Raw genomic sequence first — 21,921 nt, forward strand, 5'->3', positions numbered from 1 at the left:
AAGACCACCCGAGGTCTCTTTCCGTGAAGTGTTATTAAAATCCGAGTGGTTAAAGAGGAGAAGGCGGGACGACGGCCGGACGATGGAAATCGAATATCCGACCTTAAAGGTGAGCCACATTGCTATTGATATGATTTTGTGATAACAGTTGTTCAACATTAAAGATATTTTTTAGTTTAATGATGCATAAACAGGATTCAGTAATTATGAAAAGCAGTTTATATTTGTTATCAGATCAAAATGTTCCAGGTCAGTGATGCATAAACAGAGGTTGGAGAGTAAATTTCAATGGTGAACAGGGAACAGTAATTAGGAAACGCAATTTTGGATATATTTAAATGGATTATTTTTGCCTTAATTGTTAATGGACCAACATTAAAATATTGAGATGAAATATTTTCAAAATAATGATGGTAAATATATTTTTTTTAAATATATTCATCGTTATTTAGAATGGTTTTAACAATGATTTCAATGAATACTTTTATATTTTGAACAGTTATACTAGTACACTAACAAGAATGTATTTTATATGTTGAATTATTGAATTTTTCTTTAAGGTTTTTGATAAAATGTCAAAAAACATTTTTACCGAACACAAATAGAGAGGATTTTAAAACAGCAAAGACAAACATTCAAGATGCTACCTTGGAAATGGTGCCGCAAGAAAAATATTTTGCAAGAGAGAAAACATGGCAGTATTGTCCCAGTTGTCTCAAAGCAGTCGCACCACCAATCAACGGGACCGACCCAAAACTCAGATCCATTAGCAAAAAAGGCAGATATGCAGCACCGAGGCGATTATTCAGACACAGACAATTTAACGAAGGAAGAGATGAATAACCGCGATAGAAAATCAAACGCAGGCAACTCAACAGGTATCCAGCCAGTAGCACCAGAACCTTGCACAGGCGCTGTTGTGATCAGTGGGGTGTCATGTAGGCTTCCACACTCTGATAACATGCAGGAATTCAGGGATAATCTCATGACTGGAGTGGACATGGTAACTGAGGACAGCTCAAGGTGGCAGCCAGGTACTGTTAACGTGACACTCGTATTTAAAACATTCAAACATACACATGTATAACAAAAATACATTTTAAGTGATACACCTTTAAAGTGACACTCTTTTTTAAAATCAATACATGCACATGCATAACAAAAATACATTTTGAGTCATAAATCTATACTACTTATTAAATCACGCATTAATGGCAAATATTTATTATTGATCACAAGATTGTCACCGTGTATTTATTAGCTGAAAACAAATTTTAAATGACTAGTGGCTACTAAAAGATTTACAGCAACCAACTATCGTCTCATAAGGTATAAATACCGTGTTTTGTACCTTTCTTTCAAATTAAACACAGTATCCTTCATAAGAACCATTGGTTTCGCTATTTATCCATCCTTTTCGGTATATTAAAACAATTGTATTACTTGTGGTACATCTTATTTGGAAGTGAGAGTGCATCTTTTTCCATTGCCTCCAACCTTCAGCTTGACTGCATGGATTGTCCCTTCACGGACGTAAACGACTCATAATGTATTGTTCAATGTATATTCATGTAGCAGATTTATTTATGTTAAAACACACTATTTTTTACTTTATATTACCAAAGTAAATTAGTTATGAAACTGGAAGATCATATTCATTAGAAATGTATTAGAGGTTATTTGAGAAATACCCTTTATATTTGCGCTCTCACAAATCCGGAGTTTATTTATGGGACAAGAACCACTAACAGCTATTGGATTGAAAAGGGTTGGTGCATTTACACCAGCCAATATTTTGAAAATGATCTTGACGAGGTTTAAATCTTCAGCACGTAAAGTATTGGTATACCAAAGTAAAAAGATGCAGAGAATTTTAGGGGTGGGTATATAATATGTACATAATGCGATATGAAATATGTTGCAATTGAATATCATTTCTCTCTAGTATGTTTCATTTTACATGTGTTTTAATATTAGTATTAATATGGTGATGGTTAGGGTTAGTTATGCCTAGCATATACACATTGGCCTTGAAAGCTTATAATTTGTAACTTTGTAATTTGCAACAATAAGTTATATATATAAAACAACTTATGGACTTTTCAGTTTTTCTTTTCTTTTTGATATAATGATGAATGTTGAAATATTGTAAATATTACTCGACCATGGTAGTTTGGACGAGGTTGCTTGCAATGCAGTAAAATATTTACTTAACTGATTTGACTAGTTATATATCTTTATATAGGATTGTATGGTCTCCCAAAGAGAAGTGGTAAACTAAAGGATCTGTCTAAGTTTGATGCCACATTCTTCGGTGTTCATCCCAAACAAGCGGACAACATGGACCCACAGTTACGACTGCTGTTGGAGGTCACGTATGAGGCCATAGTGGATGCAGGTATGTGAATAGTCAGCGGCCAGAAGATGGCGACTTTATTTGTATTACTTTTTTCATTTTGCTCTTTGTAAAAAACAACTTCGTTCTTGAGATGATTCCAATAAAATACTTTTAATTTTCTCGATATTTATTTGTTTTAAAAAAATCAAAAAAAAAATCTATAAATTGTAATGCTATATGTCGAATAATGCTTTGGTTTCTGTAATATTTGTTATTTTCAATAGTTATTTAAAATAATCAATTACTGGTTCCTTGATATAAAACGCACAATACATAAAGATATAGTTGTGCTGATTAGATTGGCAAAGACGTAGGTAAATACACAATTATTCGATGTATCGGTCTCAAGAAGGTACGTCATAAATGTAATGTTAATGTCAATCAAAGACCTCTACAGTTATTCGCATGCACAGTTTTTTACGGCGACAGTGTTTGATGCCATGCTTCAACTTTCTCATGTTTTGGTCATTAAGGGTTCTTAAACTTCCTTGTATTACTACAAACTTAATATACAAAATCGGTATATCCATAAAAACAAATTTGTAACTCGGAAAAATACCAGCAATCGTACAGGTTCTAAAACACTCCCGTTTTAATACAAATTTAATATTTAAAATGAGCTGCAGCATAACCGTTTTTTCCATGAAAACAAATTCAAAAACTAAAATCAACAACTCAAAAGCTCAAAAGTCAATTGGTGCTAGGTTTGTCCCTTTAATGTCCTTATTCTAAACATAAATAAGGGATAAGGAACCAAATCAACACTTGTTATATGTAAATCCAGTGAAAAGTTCACTCACATGGCAGAGTTTTTCCGGCTCTTTTTTGGTCCGATTTCGGCCCCATTCCTCTCCTGAAAAAGTTTATATTTTCCCCTACCCAGGTAAAAAAAGCCTTTCCCTATCAAAGGGCCCCGTCAGTATTCCATAAAAAGTGGAAATGCACTGCATGGTGTGAATGGAAATACTGTTCTGGGTTTCTTTTGTTTTAATTTTAAGTCCGGACATATTTTTGTTTTTTGAACAGGCGTGGATCCAAACACAGTGAAGGGATCTAGGACAGGAGTTTTTATTGGAGCGAGTACCTCGGAAAGTCATGAAGCGTGGTCAACGGACCCTGAATCTACGGTTGGTTACGGCATGACGGGATGCACACGGTCAATGTTTGCTAACAGGCTGTCTTTCTTCTTTGATTTTAAAGGTTAATATTTTGTACCTCATTGCTAATGAAATGTCCTGTTATCAACAATGTCTGTTTTCACTGACTGCAAGAACTAGGCTTATGATATGCATCATGTGTTTCCGGACTTCGTTACCGGCTTACGCACGTGCCGTCGGGTCGGATATTTCGATTTGTACCGGAAACATATGATTGATATTTTTTTATGCATACCTTAAATTATCCTGGAAAAATTGACGTGGAAAAGACATTTTTTTGTACAATTCACCAAAAAGCGCGTGTAAAGTTGTTTATTGACGCCATGACGTGAAATATTAGATCGTTGTTGAAGTCAAATAGTTCTTCTAAAATCGTATTTTTTTTACGATTGTATATTTTCATTTTTTAATTAGTTGCATCTATAGGGATACATGTTTGAAAATTTCAATGGGGAGGTTAATGGATAATTTTCATTATGTAAGAATTTTTTTTTTTATTATAACACCTCTCGTGCATCTCTACTTAAGATTTGTGGCTAAAATACCCGTCAACGTCTATCCGACTTACAAGGAAATGCTATCCATACTTTTGATTATATGTCTCTTGGTACTAAATTCCACTCCATTATAAGTTCCACTTAATTCGCTCCATCTTCCAGGTCCAAGCTATGCTGTTGATACAGCCTGTTCCTCAAGCCTGCTAGCGCTAGACCACGCCCTCTACAGCATACGGTCAGGACTATGTGACGCTGCCGTTGTCGGGGGATCTAACCTATGCCTCAAACCTGCCATGGCCGTTCAGTTCATGAAACTTGGAATGTTGTCCCCCGATGGAATGTGCAAGTCCTTTGATGCAAAAGGTTTGTATGTAACACTTTATGAAGTCCTGCTTCATAAATATGTCATATTTGTTGACGCAGCCTTTTGTGAGTTATTTGAGCTACAATGCCTTTACACCAATATAAACTATAACCTCGATGGTTGTGAGTTTTGGTACAGGTATAAACAACAGGTCAAGTTGGACAATGACTGACTTAAGGATTAATGGATTTAAACACATATTTAACATTTTTAAATCATTGAAATGAAGATCGCCTTTGGCTACAAATTACCAATTTACGGAGTTAAGGGTCCTTTTAACATAGAATTTGCCAACGATGTCTGGAAAATAACTCGTGAAAAGGTTAATGGATTTAAATAACTTCTACAAATATTGAACACCATAGAAATAAAGGTTAAGTTCGAATTTGATACGAAAAAAATGTGGAGTTATGTCCGGTGTACGTATGAAAAATTATGACCTGAATAACGGATTTGAATATTTTTTGATAAATGGGTTAAGCACTATGCAAACATATCAAGTTCGACTTTGGTTACAATTCTAAAATGTTTGACGGAGTAATGATCCCTAACCAAAGAAATATTTCGTCTTTCCCGCAGCGTTGTGTGAGGGTATTTGTTACTCATGTGATAACTTTAGTTGCTTTTGCAGGAAATGGATATTGTCGTGCAGAGGGTATTGTTGCGCTTTATTTACAACAAGAATCTGTAGCAAGAAGAATATATTGCACTCTATTACACACCAAGACCAACAGTGACGGAAATAAGGTCGAAGGTAGGTATTTGTGATATTTTAATATGAATACAATAAACTTCACAAACACGTCAAGTTTATTATCTTAAACGTTTCGGCGTAACGACTTGATTTCTTAATGAAACTTTACTGTTAACAGTTTTTGTCCGTTTTTGTCCCGATGAATTTTGAAAATAACTGAAATTGTAATCTTGTAATTCAATGGAAACTACAGGTACAAGATCAGTTGCCAAAAATAAAGATAACATCGTTCAGAGGCTAAATGTTTACGGCATACGGGCACTTATGAACGCCATATATCAAAGTATCATTATGCTAAGGTTTTAGCATGTTTATGTAAAGGACAATGTGCTGCAGAAAGGGACAGCGTGCTTAAGTGAAAGGGTTACTTGATTTTAGGCTGTAAGAACTTGACTTTAACGATTTTGACAGAAACCGTTAGGAAATGTTTTTGATTGATGTAATATACGGTTTCAACAACAAAATATATATCAAGTGTGTATGCATTTATAAACATAATCAAAACCAATATATTTAATTTTCTTTATTCAAATCCATGAGGGCTGAATGGTGCAACCAAAAAGGGACAGGGTGCAGAACCCTTTCATACTCTTTACTATGCTGTTAGCCATATTCATATTCACATATCAGGTATAACATTTCCATCCGGAGAAGTGCAGAAACAGCTTCTGGCGGAGGTTTACAGCGAGGTCGGAGTAAACCCAGCCCAGGTGGCTTATGTTGAAGCCCATGGGACGGGCACCAAGGCGGGTGACCCGCAGGAAGTCAACACGATCTGTGACGTATTCTGTAACGGCCGCATTGGGGCTCTGCCGATTGGGTCAGTAAAATCCAACATGGGACATGCTGAACCTGCGTCTGGGCTCGCTGCAGTTGCTAAGGTGATCGTTGCTATGGAGGAGGGTCTTATCCCTGGCAACTTGCACTATCATGAGCCTAATCCGGAGATACCAGGTTTGATGAATGGTCATTTAAAAGTTGTAGACAAAGCTACGCCGTGGAATGGTGGAACTGTTGGAGTTAACTCATTTGGATTTGGCGGATCTAATGTTCATGCAATCCTCAGGTCCAATGAAACACCTGTTTTACCAGAAAAGGGGTGTAAAAAGAAGAGGTTGTTTGTGTATGCCGGGAGATCAGAAAATGGTCTCAAAGAAACCTTGTCCAAGGTTCAAAAGCACGAAACTAACCTCCATCTCCACAAGCTGATGCACGAGACGGCTCACATGTCAGCCAATAGTCATCCTTATAGAGGATTCACTGTGCTCAATGATAGTGATGTTGCACATGTACAGGTCAGTATGAATACAATCGAAATATGACTATGTATTTGTTTTCTTTATCAAGCATCTGGTGTTTTGTTATTCAAGAGAATTTGCAAACGTGTTATTTCATCTACATGTACTAACATAATACATGTTTCTCCAGAGGGTGACAACCGAGTCCAGGCCGGTGTGGTTTGTGTTCTCTGGAATGGGCACACAATGGCATGGTATGGGAAAGAAAATGATGGACGATGGTGTCTTTAAAGAGTCCATTTTGAGATCCGACGGTGTTTTGCAGCCGTACGGGGTCAAACTGTACGATCTGCTTATGAATGGAGATGACACCACATTTGAGAACACTGTCAACTCTTTTGTAGGCATAGCTGCTATTCAGGTATGTTTCAATAAACGTGAAGCTGTAATAAATAATGAACAAAACTGAATGTATACCATTTACAAATTAAGTCGGTTTGATAGAATAGTGCATATATAATAGCAGTATTTCTGATGCGTCTTGACTGATACGGGTCTCATGTTAGTCAATATATCACCATTCAGGTAGCCCAAGTGGATATGCTCAGAAAAATGGGCGTGTCTCCTGATGGTATAGTTGGCCACTCCGTGGGAGAGCTAGGGTGTGCCTACGCTGATGGAGGTCTGACAGCTGCGGAAACTGTACTGGCGGCCTACTGGAGGGGTCGGTGTATACAAGAAGCTAATCTCCCTTCTGGTGCAATGGCAGCTGTTGGTAGGTTTTGTATATTAACATAGTTAATATAGAGAGTAGCATTGACAAGTTATATAGAGTTTATTTTAAAGACATTTAACAATATTCCTACGCGTACATATTTGCTCTTTTTATAGTCAATGGTTATCCAAATTTCAAGTTAATTATAAGTAAATAATATTTAATAACTTATAATCTTATATAGGTCTCTATTATATCTGTAAAACGTTTACAATCTAGAACAAGTTGACACTTATCTTCGGGTACATTACACAAATTATATTTTATCTTTCTGTATATGGAATAGCTACAGGCTTATTGAAATACTTAACGAAAATATTTCTTACTTTAAGCCCGATTACTTTGTTTGGAAGTGTTACAGTATGTCTTAACACAGCCAAAGTGTTTCAAGCCCTACACAACACAAGTTTTTCAATGTAGAATAAGTTAACTAATTCAAATACCTTGTCTGAAGAAACCGCAATTAGCAGACGTAATTTGTTGCCTTCTTTAATCAATTGCAAGACGCCGGTATTCATGACACTTCTAAAGTAATTCCCTAACTTATGTCCATTTTTGAAGTAATATATCATTTGTCATATGAAATAGTTATATAATTATTTTTGAAATAGATTTTATTGAATTTATTTTTATATTTGCTTTAATGTTTTAAACACGGTGCATCGACAAAAGTCAGGAAAAGACTTCAGATGTTTTAAGAATACCGGCACAGGGCATGAATTATGGTTCAAGCGGGCCTGGTCATGCTCAGATTTGAGCATTTTGCTCGAATGTGAGGTCAAGAAGTGCCGAGGAGTCGTAACAGCATGTAACATTAAAACATCTAAAGGCACAATGCCCGTGTTAGGGTATCAAGGGGTCGTGAAAAAGTCTTTTCTAACATTTATTAAAATTATGTTTTTATAGGTCTTACGTGGATTGAGGCCCGTCAGCAGTGCCCAGAGGGAGTTGTTCCAGCTTGTCACAATTCCAGGGACACCGTCACCGTGTCAGGGCCTCTTGAGGCTGTTAGGGCGTTTGTTCAACAACTCAAGGAGAGGGATATCTTTGCCAAGGAGGTCAACACAGCAGGAGTAGCGTTCCACTCGTACTACATGAAAAACGTTGCATCCTCTCTGAAAACTGCGCTCGATGAGGTATAGAAAACATGAAATCATAACAAGTATGTACTGTTTGAACTCTGAAAGTACAACATGAAAGTCTACTTTCTTAAAAGAACACATGCAATTATATATAGTTACATGGAACATATCACACCGACAATTAAATGCAAAAAATAAGTTGTATTTTTACAATCCCGAATTTTTATTATTGCCAATAATAGTATAGTCATAACTCTTTCATCAGATTACACCACTAGTTTTAAATTTAGGTGATACCAGCCCCAAGACCCAGGACAAGCCGCTGGATAAGTTCTTCAATCCCCAGACACCTGTGGTCCTCGGAACTGGCTATGAAATGCTCAGCTGAGTACCACGTGAACAACCTAGTGAGCCCGGTGCTTTTCCAAGAGGCCCTTCAATGTGTCCCTGATAATGCTGTTGTGATTGAAATAGCTCCCCACTGTCTCTTACAGGTAAAACAAGTTTCGATAAAACTGAATCGAGTTAAAATGATAAACTAGGGTTTTAAAATATGATTTGCCTTGTTTCAATGGCTTTACAAAACTATAGCATACTTATTCTATATATAATTTATGGTCCTGTCCTCTCTATTTGAAGCCTATCTTGAAGCGATCGCTTTCGGACGAATGCTGCATTGTAGGGTTGATGAAGAGGGGTCATGAGGACAATATGATGTTTTGCCTTTCAAATCTCGGAAAGTAAGAACAAAGGGCATTATAATTTTGGTATACACACAGTCACCGTTTTTAAAACGTTTTGTTTCCCAGAAATTCATGTTTCAATTGTTATCAGCATCCTATAAAACTGCATCCCATTGGCCGAGTCAAATATGTGCCCTACCTTGAACCGGACGTGACTTCCATAATTTATAGTTATGCTTTATATTGTCACGATTCTTTCTAGGTATTACCAGCACGGTTTAAAACTGACCCTCCCCCCCTCCCGAGTTGTCATTAACAGTACCTCCCTTGATTGATTGGTTCTATGTCTAGTTTAATGTTCATATTCCAAATCCTACCTATCAATCTTGAAATACGAAATTATGTCGACGAAAACAAGCACATAATCAATAATGGTACATCTTTGAAATTGTAAAGACAAAACAATACCAGGTTCATTATCCACTAAAGTTAACTCTCTGTATGGTTTACTAGTTCCAAGCTGCTTCTATTCTCATTCCATCATTATATAAGTTCATTTTTTTTCTTTGTTATTTTTTTAAAAACTAGTTCAAGCCAATTAATGCTAACCATATACATAGTTTGGAATATACCATTTAGTTTGATGCTTTATATTGCAATGTCTGTTTCTAGGTGTTACCAGCACGGTCTTAAACTGAATCCCCTTGGTCTAGCAACAGATGTTTCCTACCCAGTGCCCAGGGGGACTCCCATGATTTCTCCCCTGGTTTCTTGGGACCACTCCCTTTCATGGAACGTACCTACTGCTGATATGTTTGCGGGATGTGGAGCCAGTACGCCATGTGGGTGTGTCCTTGACATAGATGTTTCATCTGACTCTGAGGATCACTACATGATTGATCACAAGATTGATGGGCGCGTCTTATATCCAGCAACAGGATATCTGGTTCTAATCTGGAAGCTCTTGGCCAAATCGGAATGTAGAATGTATGACGAAATGAGTGTGGAATTCAGAGACGTCACATTTCACCGAGCGACATTTTTACAGCAAAACGGTATGACAACACACAATCATGTGACAAGCTGCATTTTGAAATAATCCTTTTAGAATACATTTGTTTGTTCAAAATTGACCTTGTTCACTTGCCACTGTTTTAGGTAAACTTCAATTTGAAGTTTCACTAATGAAAGGAACTGGTGCGTTCGAAATACTCGAAGGAGGAAGTGTAGTTTGCACGGGAAATGTTATTCAAGGTCCTCAATTTACATCCCTTTTTAATACGCCTGAAATCAAAAGCAGACTCGAACTTTCCCAAGTTGATATTTATAAAGAGTTTCGACTTAGAGGTTATGAGTACGGTCCAGCGTTTCAAGGCATAGTCGCAACTGATCTCAAAGGTCAGTATGCATACATGCTTGTAAAAACATGTTATATTTAATCGCACGTGAAAGCTTTAGAAATAACTGCACTTCAACTTCTAAATTTATTAAATAAAGTTACTAAACTACATTTATTTGTATAACAATAATACAATGAAAAATACAGGGACAACCCCAGTAGTTAAAAATTAACACAAGATTCTTTAGGTAGATAGATAATTTGATTGGTATCTTGAACTGTTTTTCATTTGTAGGAACCAAAGGTCAGCTAGAGTGGACTGAAAACTGGGTAACCTTCTTGGATGCCATTGTACAAATGTGCGTGTTTCATATTGATGAAAGAAACCCGGCTTTACCAACCCGTGTAAAGAGTTTGCTGATAAATCCGTTAAAACACAACGAAGCTTTACAAGCACGTACATGCGATAAACAAGGTAGACAATTATCAAAACATTATCTTGGCTTGACATATCTTCAATTAGGCACATATGATTTTGAAATTATGTTACAAAATGCGTAAGCTTGAATATATGCTGTAATTATTTGTAGGTGTTGCTGTTGAATTTGACAAGAACACTGGTACCTGCATAGCAGGTGGCGTTGAATTGCTGAAGCTTCGCACTACACCAATTGCACGCCAAAAGGATACTCGGCACCCCGCACTTGAAGTGTACAAATTTACACCTTGCATTGATTCGACCCTAATCCCGTGTGCAGACTCCGTAGTAGTACAGTACAACGCGACGTGTGCGGCTCTTGCAAAAGACATTTTACAAAAAAAATCCTCAACAAACAAGAAGCTCAAATCACTGATTTCTGGAGGGAATGTGTTTGTCTCGCCAGGAATGAATGGTAGTGCTCAACAAGGTGTTGCAGATGCTGAATATATTGGCAATGATAAATACGCACTCTTCTCTTTGCTGAATGAGATGTACGGTGATACAACAGACACTGGTCAGGTCCAGAAGAACATAAAAATGCTCCAGAAAGATGTTCTTTTCAGACAACTTCTTGATCCGGAGACACTCCAGCCGTGTCTTGATCTAGTTATTGAAAATATGACTACTCAAAGACTCAGCATTGTGGAAGTTGGAGGTGTTCGAATGATGCAATATTTGGAACCTCTCTTGGTCAAGCGACCAAATGTAAAACACTCTTATTGTTTTACTAGTTTGGACAGCTCTTCAGAACAAGTGAGTGAAGTCGAAAACATTCATTGGAGTTTGGACGAGTGTTTACCAACATCTGTTCAGAAACCTCATTTGATCATGCTAGATAATATTCTTCACAGAGAAAAGCACATTGAAAATAGCTTAGAAAATATTTTGGAATCTATAGAAAACGACGGGTTTCTTTTGGTACACGAGCAAACAAGGAATTTCGGGCTTTCACTTGCATTAAATGTTTCTGATATGCTATGCGAGGACAGCCAAGCCAACAGAAATCTCGGTTTGTTTTGCACAGCTGACCAATTGAAACAAATGTTCTTGTCAGCTGGCTGTGAAATTATTGTTGAACGATCGGATAGATTCACATCGTCGTTATTTCTACTGAGAAAGAAACATGAGCTAGCTATTGACAAACAGCTTTTTCTTGATGTTTCTGATACAACATGCTTCTGGGTGGAAGAATTAAAGTCCACAATTGCAATTCTGCAATCAAAACCAGAAGGAGAGAATCTATGGTTGAGGGCAGACAACGATTTTACTGGCATATTGGGGTTAGTTAACTGCTTGCGAAAGGAACCGGGAGGAAAAAAGATAAGGTAAAAATAAATTCACGGTGTGCTGGCATATTACTTTCCAGGCAGGTTGACGAATTTTAACCTTCATTCAAAAGACAAAGATTTTACTGATTAATACAAACTATAATGTTATATGTTAATACATCAATCAATAACGAACAAGAATTACATTCATCTTAAGGTATCTGACTAATGAATATCTTCTTTAGATACCTGTCGATCTATATTGTTTTTGTATCAGTTGAAAGGGTATTGTGTGTACAAAAGAGAATACTTATCGAAACTATTATAACAAACAAGCTTTGTTCGACCTGCAAAGATTTCAAAATTTGTCGTTTACGTCCGATTTTAGTTAAAATAAATTGCAAATATACACACTGAAACAGCTAAATGTATGATATACTTAATATCATTTATTTTTCCTGTTTGATAATCAGTAGCCAAATACCTTTTAAATGATACCAAAAAACATATGGGTCAACATGCTTCAGTATTTAACAGTTAAGGGAGCCATCATCGAACTAGCTTATTGGTGGGTAGGAGTCTTTAAATAGTTTAATTTTTATGTATTTCCTGTGTATGTCCCTGCTGTTGAAATATACAACGAGTTATTTTTTATTCAGATGTGTTTTCACAGACGGAAGCTTGAACGATCATGACAAAAGAGAAATGTTAAAACAGTTGTTGCCGAAAGACTTGGTAATGAACGTGTACAAGAAAGGAATATGGGGGACTTACCGACATTTTGCTCTTGAAACAGGTGCAGTTATCGGTCATCTATCTTTGTTTATAATTATATATTAACGATGTTTATTTGCATAGTAAATAACGGTCAACACACTTTAATTCTTTTATTTTATGCTTCTGTTTTACCAGTACAACATTTTAATTAATTTTCCGAATGTCAATGTTTGAACCATGAAACAACTAGGCATGTTTTATTAAAGTAACACTCTTATTCAAAATCAAAACATGTATAACAAACATAATTTTGAGTGATAAACCTTTAACTACTTACTAAATAATACATTATTTTTTTTTTATTAATTACTCATAATAAGATTGTTACCGTGGTTTTTAAAGCTGAAAACGCAAAAATATGATCAATGATTGGTGAGTGCTAAAATATTTACTGTGATCTATTATCGTCTCATTAGGTAGAAATACCATAGTTTCTGCACCTTTCTATGAATTAAACTCGGTATTCTTCATAAAAACCATTGTTTTTGGCATTTATTCATCCTTTTGGTATAATAAAACAACTGTATTATGGTGAATCTTATTTGGTAGTAAGAGTGCATCTTTAAAACAAAAGCCACTAAAGGGATAAATCCGTAAGCCTAAAATATCATCAAGTCCTTTTGAAATTCCCAAAAACAAAGGCAAAACATACACTTAACGAGATACCTACATAAGGCAACAAACAAATTACATACATTTCAAAATATCTTTTTAAGTTATGTTTGGGTTTATAACAGCCTTCACACAATCATTGCAAACCTAATACGGAAGAGCTGCTCGGAGTTTAAATAGGTTAACGAGAGTTCTTCATCATACCAATTATTGCCTAAACATTTACGCCGCGCAAACTAAATGAAATAGTCTGGAAGACAATATAAAACGAATTCATGTTTGTATGTTTCAGTGCCTCTCAACGACTGCACTCATGCCTACGCCGATTTGAAGATGATAGGGGATCTTTCAAGTCTTCATTGGATCGAATCCCCCTTACGTTTCTCCACACCAGACAAAACAACTGACATTTTCACGGTCCACTTTGCATCTCTCAACTTCCGTGACATCATGTTAGCCACAGGCAAGCTGCCCTCTGACGCCATCCCCGGAGGCATTGCCAAACAAGACTGTCTATTGGGAATGGAATTTTCCGGTTTCGACTCAGCCGGAAGGAAAATTATGGGACTTTTGCCTGCCAAGGTCTAACATAAAATCGCGCACATCGACGATAATATTGTCTTAAACAATTATATTATTCCATATTCATGCGAAAAGCTACAGAAACAAGCTCAGTAGCAAAAATTTTAAACATAAATCCGGTGTAATGGCACTGGGTAAACGCCAAAGACATAAAAGATAAAAGCATGCTTTTGATTTGAATTATTTAAATAACATTTACAAAAAGGTTTTACTGACGTCAGTTAAACATGTCCATAACCATGTATCAATATCGATCTGTTAATTTTTAACAGGGCTTGGCAACGACAGTAAGTGTTCACAAGAAATTCATATGGTCTGTCCCGGATAACTGGATGCTACAAGAAGCAGCAACTATACCAGTGGTGTACGCAACAGCGTACTATGCCCTGGTTGTCAGGGGCAACATTCGCCATAATGACAAGGTGTTGATTCACTCCGGCAGTGGAGGAGTGGGTCAGGCGGCAATTGCAATTGCTCTTGACAAAGGATGTGAGGTATTTACAACTGTAGGTTCCAAACAGAAGAAGGAATATTTGCAAATGAGATTTCCGCAGTTACATAACAAACATTTCTTCAACTCCAGGGACATCTCATTTGAGAAAGGTGTTCTTACCGCAACAGAGGGAAAAGGTTTCAGTATTTACTTCTTATGAATCTTTAAACATTGTTGACATTATTTGTATAAAACATGGTCTCACATAAGCGTTACCTGTCTAAGTTTAATTATGTAATGGTATCACTCATTTTTTTCAAATGTGATGTTTATTCAAAAACAAATCAATTTTGGTAGTCTATGACATAATTATCCAAACGCATACTATTTATTGACGAAAGCTTAAGGTGAAGTTACTTTTTTATAATGTTATATTTTATGTTATTTATAGGTGTTGACATTGTATTGAATTCTCTTGCTGAACAAAAACTACAGGCAAGTGTTCGCGTGTTGGCAGACCATGGCCGGTTTCTGGAGATTGGAAAATTTGACTTTTCTATTAACTCTCAACTCGGTATGTGGATAAATGACTTAATTGACGTGAATGGTATTTTTTTCTTACATTGATTATGTATTAAACTTCATGTGTTTTCTCCATGTGCATATGTTTTCAAATATGATTTCAAGGAATGGAAGTGTTTCTGAAGAATATCAGTTTCCATGGCATTTTACTGGATTCTTTGTTTGATGATGGGAACCAAGATTGGCCAATTGTATCCGATCTGCTGGTCTCTGGCATAAAGTCAGGCGTTGTTCGGCCCCTGAAAGCAACGGTGTTTCAAAGAGATGATATGGAAAAAGCTTTCAGATTAATGGCACAAGGAAAGCACATAGGAAAAGTGATGATTCAGGTACGAATTGATTTTTTTTTGTTACGGAATCACCTGTTACTGGTTTGATCTCAAAATATTTCACTGTTGAAAGAAGTACAATAAATGAATTCGAAAATTATCAACTTCATTGTTTCATAAATTGTTAGCAACAATAATATACTGTCAAATATGCACGTATCAAGTAAACGTACGTAAAAATGACGTCACTATAAATATCAAATTTTCTTGGTACAACAAATCAAAAAGACAAACATAATCTTTGTGAACCATAAGTCATATAAAGGTGATTGAAAACAAAAGCTGACATTGAATTTTCGTACTTACTAGTATAACATAAAATGCAAATGGTAAACCCATTCGAGAGATTTCTGGCAAAAATGAAATTCTGTAACGATTGCTGTTGAAAGGACAAAGATACTTTGTATGAATAGGTCATAAGATTAGATTTCAAAGATTTTGAAGTAACTCGCAACAAATGTTCACCATATTGAGATGATGTCACACTTAGAGGTCAAAGGTCATGTGACTTTATTCAACATATTGTGACGATGTGCATATTGGGTGACATCAGTTTTTCATTAAAACGACCGTCATTTACATTTATTTTATCTACAAATCATCTATGTTCGTTTGTTTGTTTATTTCATATTTCAGAAACAGACCACACTACCTTCTTTCCCTATATGATAACCGTCTAGTTACATTTATCTTTATCTGCAAATCGCCTACTAGTATTTACATCTTTTATATCATATTTCAGAAACAGGTCTATCTACCTTTTTTTCTATATCCTAACATTGGTGAAGGTCTAAAGCATTTGGTTTAAATAATGAGTAAAACTAACTCTCTATTACTGTGCAAATCATCTTCCTATCCTCTTTGTGTCAAGGTACACAGAGATCAGCAAAAACCTTCGTCGGAGTCATCTGCAATACCCGCAGTGCCACGATTTGCTTGTGACCCGAGCAAGAGCTACATTATTACTGGCGGTCTAGGAGGATTTGGTCTTGAGCTGGCTCAGTGGCTGGCTGACCGTGGAGCTACGAGTCTGGTTCTCACTTCAAGGTCTGGGATCAGAACTGGCTATCAGGCCAGAAAGGTCCAGAAACTTAAGGTACAAACTACATCAATTTGCTGAATATCCATACAGTATGAACGCAAATGTTTGGCGCATGTAAACAACTAATCAACGCGTACGTGTTTAGGGCACAAATAGAACATGCATCGAACAACAGTGTACCGTGTTTGAAGCTGCTAGAATATTTCTCAATTCGTGACTAATTGTTTACGACAATTGTGTTTTAAGATAGTAAGTTTTAAAATTTAAGGGAATTGGCGTACACGTTATCATTTCGACACATGACGTATCGACGGAGATAGGAGCAAGACAAATCATCCAGGAAGCAAAGAAACCAGTTGGCGCGGTTTTTCATTTGGCAATGGTAAAATAGTTTTAAAGTTTCGTACCTGTAAATTTCTATTTTTATAGAAATAGTAAAAACCTAATACAATTAAACAATTAAACAACACAGGAAATCAATAATGAAAACGAAAAATAACAATATGTTTTTTTACTTCTTTATTCTTACGAACTGGAAGTCAAATTTTAAATGCATTTTCACTTGAAGATAAATAGAATCCTCAGAGAAGTGAATTCAGAGCATTTATCATTTTGTATTTATCACAACGGTTAAAAGATTTATTAAAGTTCTATTATCGTTCACATGTGTGTACACAGTGATTTTTTGGAATTATGTTTTACGCCTGTGCCTTGCAATTTGGGGAAAAAATCAAATTTGGGAAAAATACAAAATCAGGCCAAAACAGCTAATATAATGGAAAAAATGTTTTAACTTTTTTATGCATACATTATGTTGTGAAAGAAAACTTCTTGTCATTATTTTGTTTATATTTCAACAAATTCATTGTTTTTTATTCATTAACGTAATCTGCATTTGTCAAATTGGGAAAAAATTATACAATTTTGGGGAAAATGGACAGTTTTTCGCAAGGGGAAACAGCCTTTAGAAGGCAGCAAATTGCACCAAAAAAATCACTGGTACATAGTACCACAATCTATCGACAGGTGTTGAAAGACGGGTTAATTGAAAATCAAGACCAACGCAGCTTCAAGATAGTATGTGAACCGAAAGCTTTGGGTTGCATAAATCTGGACAAAGCCACGAGAGAGCTCAGTAAAACAACCTGTGATCTGTTCGTTGCTTTCTCATCTGTAAGCTGTGGACGGGGAAATGCTGGCCAGTCCAATTACGGATTTGCGAATTCCGTGATGGAGAGAGTATGTGAAAAGAGGAAAGAAGACGGATTCCATGGTATATCTTTGTTTTCGGGTATTTTTGTTTGTTTCAATTAGTTCAAAAGTGCATAAATACTATATATGTCAAATACACGAAATACACTTATACTCTTAATGTTTTTCCTTTGATTTATCATCGTGCAGGTTTGGTCATTCAGTGGGGAGCTATTGGGGATGTTGGAGTTGTTTTGGAAAACATGGGAAACAATGATACCGTGATTGGTGGAACGTTGCCTCAACGCATCTCCTCATGCTTAGCGACCCTCGACACATTTCTGAACCAGTCTGCCGTGGTCGTGTCGAGTTTTGTGCCTGCGGAAGAGGACAAAATTAAACAAGAAAAGGAAAAAGAACATCATCTGAATGCCATTTACATCATTTTAGGTACGATAAATATATAAGAATACCGTAAAGTAACTGTATTGCATTTTAAAAATCAAACTTATTTTAACAAATCTTAAATAATACATTTATCCAACGTTTTACAGGTGTCAATGATCCAACCAATATCAATAAAAGCGCTACGTTGAGTGACCTTGGTATCGATTCATTGCAAAGTGTGGAAATCGGACAGGTTTTGCGACGCGAACTTGACATCAATATGTCTGTTAATGAAATAAGACGCCTGACCTTGAATCAAGTGTCAGAAATGTCACAGGCTGTTGTCGAAGAGGAAGAAAATTATACAATTTCATTAACTGAAACAATTGAGAACAAAAACCTGACTCCGATAGAACTTATTGTTCCGTTGAATTCTGCTGCAAAATCCAAAGAAAGACTTTATATCATCCATCCAATTCAAGGTATAAATGATACGTATCTATCTATGTATGTCTGACAGTATGTCTGTATGCCTGCCTGTCTGTCTGTCCTGCCTGCCTGCCTGCCTGTCTGTCTGTCTGTCTGTCTGTCTGTCCTGCCTGCCTGCCTGCCTGTCTCTCTGTCTGTCTGTCTGTCTGTCTGTCTGTCTGTCTGTCTATTCGAGTGTTCGTACCTTTCTACGGTTCTTTAAGTTGTCAAAACACAGTAAGAGCAATTGAAGACATTATTGAAAGTGAACATCAAGCAACTTTATATACATGTATACACCTAAATTGTGAAAACGTGATATATGCAATATATTACTATGAATTATTAAAATTGAATTATATTATGGAAAATGTGTGTGTCTGATAATTTAGGGACGGTCCAGGTCCTTCAACACATGGCCTCCTTCATGAGTTGTGAAGTATTCGGCGTCCAATGTACATCTAAAGTGCCTCTTACAAGCGTGTCGGAGATGGCAAAGTTTTACTTAACTGTAAGTTAAATAATAAATTGATGAAACTAAATAAACATTCTCATTTGTAAATTTTTCTTGCTCTATTACATTGAAACATTTGAGAACAAAATATATTCAGCTTGAAACGTTGTTTTACACTTTAGTTTAAAAAAAATAAAACATGATGTCTATAAAAAAACAAACAACCATTCATTCACAGAAAATCAGAGCACACAATGGTGGTGCCCGTTTCCATCTAGCTGGGTATTCGTTTGGAGCAAGTGTTGCCATGGATATAAATATTCAACTGTTTCAACACGACTCAGGCTCGGTACTGAAGTCGTTAACCTTTATAGAAGGAAGCCATAGATCAATAGCAGTGCACATGAAGCGGTTGAGAGAGATTCATGCAACCAACGATGTCACTGCATTTGAAACTGAGCTGCTGACGAACTTAATGGACAGACTCGAAATCAAAACGCATAAAAAGGTATACTTAGTACATGTTATTTAACTATTTAGAGTTTTGGTTAAAGTGACACTCTTATTCAAAATCAATACATAAACATAAATTTTGAGTGATACACCCTTAAATTCTTCCTAAATAATGCATTTATGGAAACTATTAATTACAATTAACAATATTATAACCGTGTATTTAATAGCTGAAAACACAAAAATATTAAATGATTGGTGAATGCTAAAAGTTTTACTGCGATCTACTATGGTCTCCTAAGGTAGCAATACCTTGTTTTCTGCACAATTCTTTCAAATTAAACTCGGTTTCCTCTATAAGATCTAATGTTTTCGACATTTGTTTATCCTTTTCGGGATATCAAAACAATTGTTTTAAATGTGTTAAATCTTATTTTTGAGTAATAGTGCATCTTTAACATAAAAGATCTACAGAAAGAGGTAATATATTTTTATAATTATACTTATCTCGACAGGTGCATTCTCAGCTGCAATCGGCTAAAAACTTTGAGGAGAGACTTCAGCTAACCTCCGAAATAGTGCAAAAGTTGCGGCCCAACCTTTCTGCTTCCTCTGTCAAAGAATTTGCAAAATCGTTCTACAAAAGAATAGCAATTGGGTTAACTTACAGACCTGAAATGATAGATCTTTCCAGAAACGTACATTTGGTGTGTGCAAAGGACAGTATTGGTCTATTGAACAGCGTTGGAGCAGATTATGGGTTGAAAGAGGTTGGGTTATTATTATTATTACTATTATTATTATTGTTATTATTATTATACAATTTTTTACTGATAAACTTTTAACTTTTTAATAAATAATGCATAAATGAAAACTATTCATTACTGATAACAATATTGTAACCGTGTATATAATAGCAGAAAGTGCAAAAATATTAAATGATTGGTAAATGCTAAAAGATTTACTGTTGTCTGCTATAGTCTCATTAGGTAGAAATACCGTGTTTTATTATCATTTCTTTCAAATTTAACTCCGTATCCTTCATAATAACCATTGTTTTCGACATTTATTCATCTATTTTGGAATATTAAAACATTATTAATTGTGATAAATCTTATTTGGGAGTAAGAGTGCACCTTTTATGTCACTGAGACGAGCCGACTACAAGACAAGGGTTAAACGAACAAAATGGAACAAAAGAACACAGCACACAACAACATAATTTATCACATACTGCCATTTTTTTATTATAATGGTTTATACAATTTTATCAGTGATATACAATAGTATGTTTTGAGACAGTGCAATAAAATAACCATCACATATATGCCTGTTCTTTAGTGGCCCATTAGGGGATAAAGCGTGGACAAACCATCAATAACGTAATTCTCATTGGGTTGACGTCATCGAGAATTTAAACCGATTTTTCAATTAAATATTAATTAATATCAAGTTAAATTAGTTCAAGCAGTAAACAAAAAAATATATGTCTCATTTATTTATTTGTCTCGTTGACATAAACAAATACCCTTAGTGGCATTGTCAGTATAAACAATGAAATAATGAACTGGCGACGAACCTTGACAGTGATGGAATTCTGATAGTCAGGATTCAACCTTCTATTCGATTGAGACTAACATTCGCTCACCTTTTTAACCCTGTTGCATCGTAGCGTTTAGACTGCAGGCGATGGAACCAACTCGCACACGTCAGCTATCGTAGGCAACTGATAGCGATATTTTCAGGAATCTCTATCCGTGAAAATATAATTCAACATTCCGTTTCAGATATTTTGTGGCAAAATAGATGTCCATCAAGTTTCGGGCGATCACGAAAGCTGTGTATTTGGTGACGGCGGAAAACAAATCGCAGAAGTTCTTGACAGAATTATAAACATAGAATGACAGTACATGTATTACAAAGAACACTGGTCTTCTACTACTGCAAAGGGTGAGAGTGGTCCAGTTGTATAGATGTACGGTTCGATCCCCTCTAATATGTATATGAAAAACTACAGAAACAAGCCCAGTAGTCGAAAGTTAAACAAAAACCCCGTTCAGTGGCACAGGGTCAACGCCAATGACACAAAACAGTTCACAGACCAGAAACACGGAACAACAACACAAAAATCCACAAACAACACACTACATATATAATATATAAACAAGGGGTGTTTATTATGGTACCAAGCTTACTTGCTCATGTCCTCTCATTATGGGCACCAGAACTGCGTTTTTTTTCTCGGAAACGGACTCGAAAGTGATTTGATTAGATACCAGCTTTTGGCACTATCGAGCTTAAATAAATCATTATTATATTCCTAAATGCTTGTATCAAAACCGTGATATTGGAAATACATTTTAATAGGGAGGACAGGTATTTGAGAATTTGCATTAACCACATATCTTAGTCAGTGCTCATAATTAAATTGTATTGAATTTTGTGTACATTATGCTGCTTATGTATGATCATACGAATTATACATAGATATTTTAGATTGTTTTATTTCACTTGTCGCAGAATTTCTACATAACAACATAAACATGTATATATACACATTTTGTGCAAACCATTG

General features: G+C 35.8%; 1 protein-coding gene across 1 annotated transcript; it reads left to right on the forward strand.

The window, feature by feature from the left end:
- The first annotated feature begins 640 nt into the window (after nucleotides 1-640).
- Nucleotides 641-21,250, forward strand: LOC128208532 (fatty acid synthase-like). Its single transcript, XM_052912090.1, has 29 exons — nucleotides 641-1,034; nucleotides 2,246-2,398; nucleotides 3,425-3,598; nucleotides 4,215-4,415; nucleotides 5,048-5,170; nucleotides 5,801-6,465; nucleotides 6,599-6,829; nucleotides 6,994-7,183; nucleotides 8,090-8,319; nucleotides 8,556-8,759; nucleotides 8,905-9,005; nucleotides 9,621-10,003; nucleotides 10,107-10,346; nucleotides 10,583-10,762; nucleotides 10,878-12,093; nucleotides 12,696-12,832; nucleotides 13,718-14,007; nucleotides 14,280-14,637; nucleotides 14,892-15,014; nucleotides 15,128-15,351; nucleotides 16,238-16,447; nucleotides 16,662-16,775; nucleotides 17,420-17,666; nucleotides 17,795-18,034; nucleotides 18,139-18,453; nucleotides 18,832-18,950; nucleotides 19,132-19,401; nucleotides 19,862-20,116; nucleotides 21,134-21,250. Exons 1-29 carry the CDS (start codon nucleotides 641-643, stop codon nucleotides 21,248-21,250), a joined length of 7,704 nt encoding a protein of 2,567 aa, XP_052768050.1.
- The last annotated feature ends 671 nt before the right edge of the window (nucleotides 21,251-21,921 follow it).

Source organism: Mya arenaria, chromosome 11 (assembly GCF_026914265.1).
Source record: "Mya arenaria isolate MELC-2E11 chromosome 11, ASM2691426v1".
Classification (NCBI taxonomy): Eukaryota; Metazoa; Mollusca; class Bivalvia; order Myida; family Myidae; genus Mya; species Mya arenaria.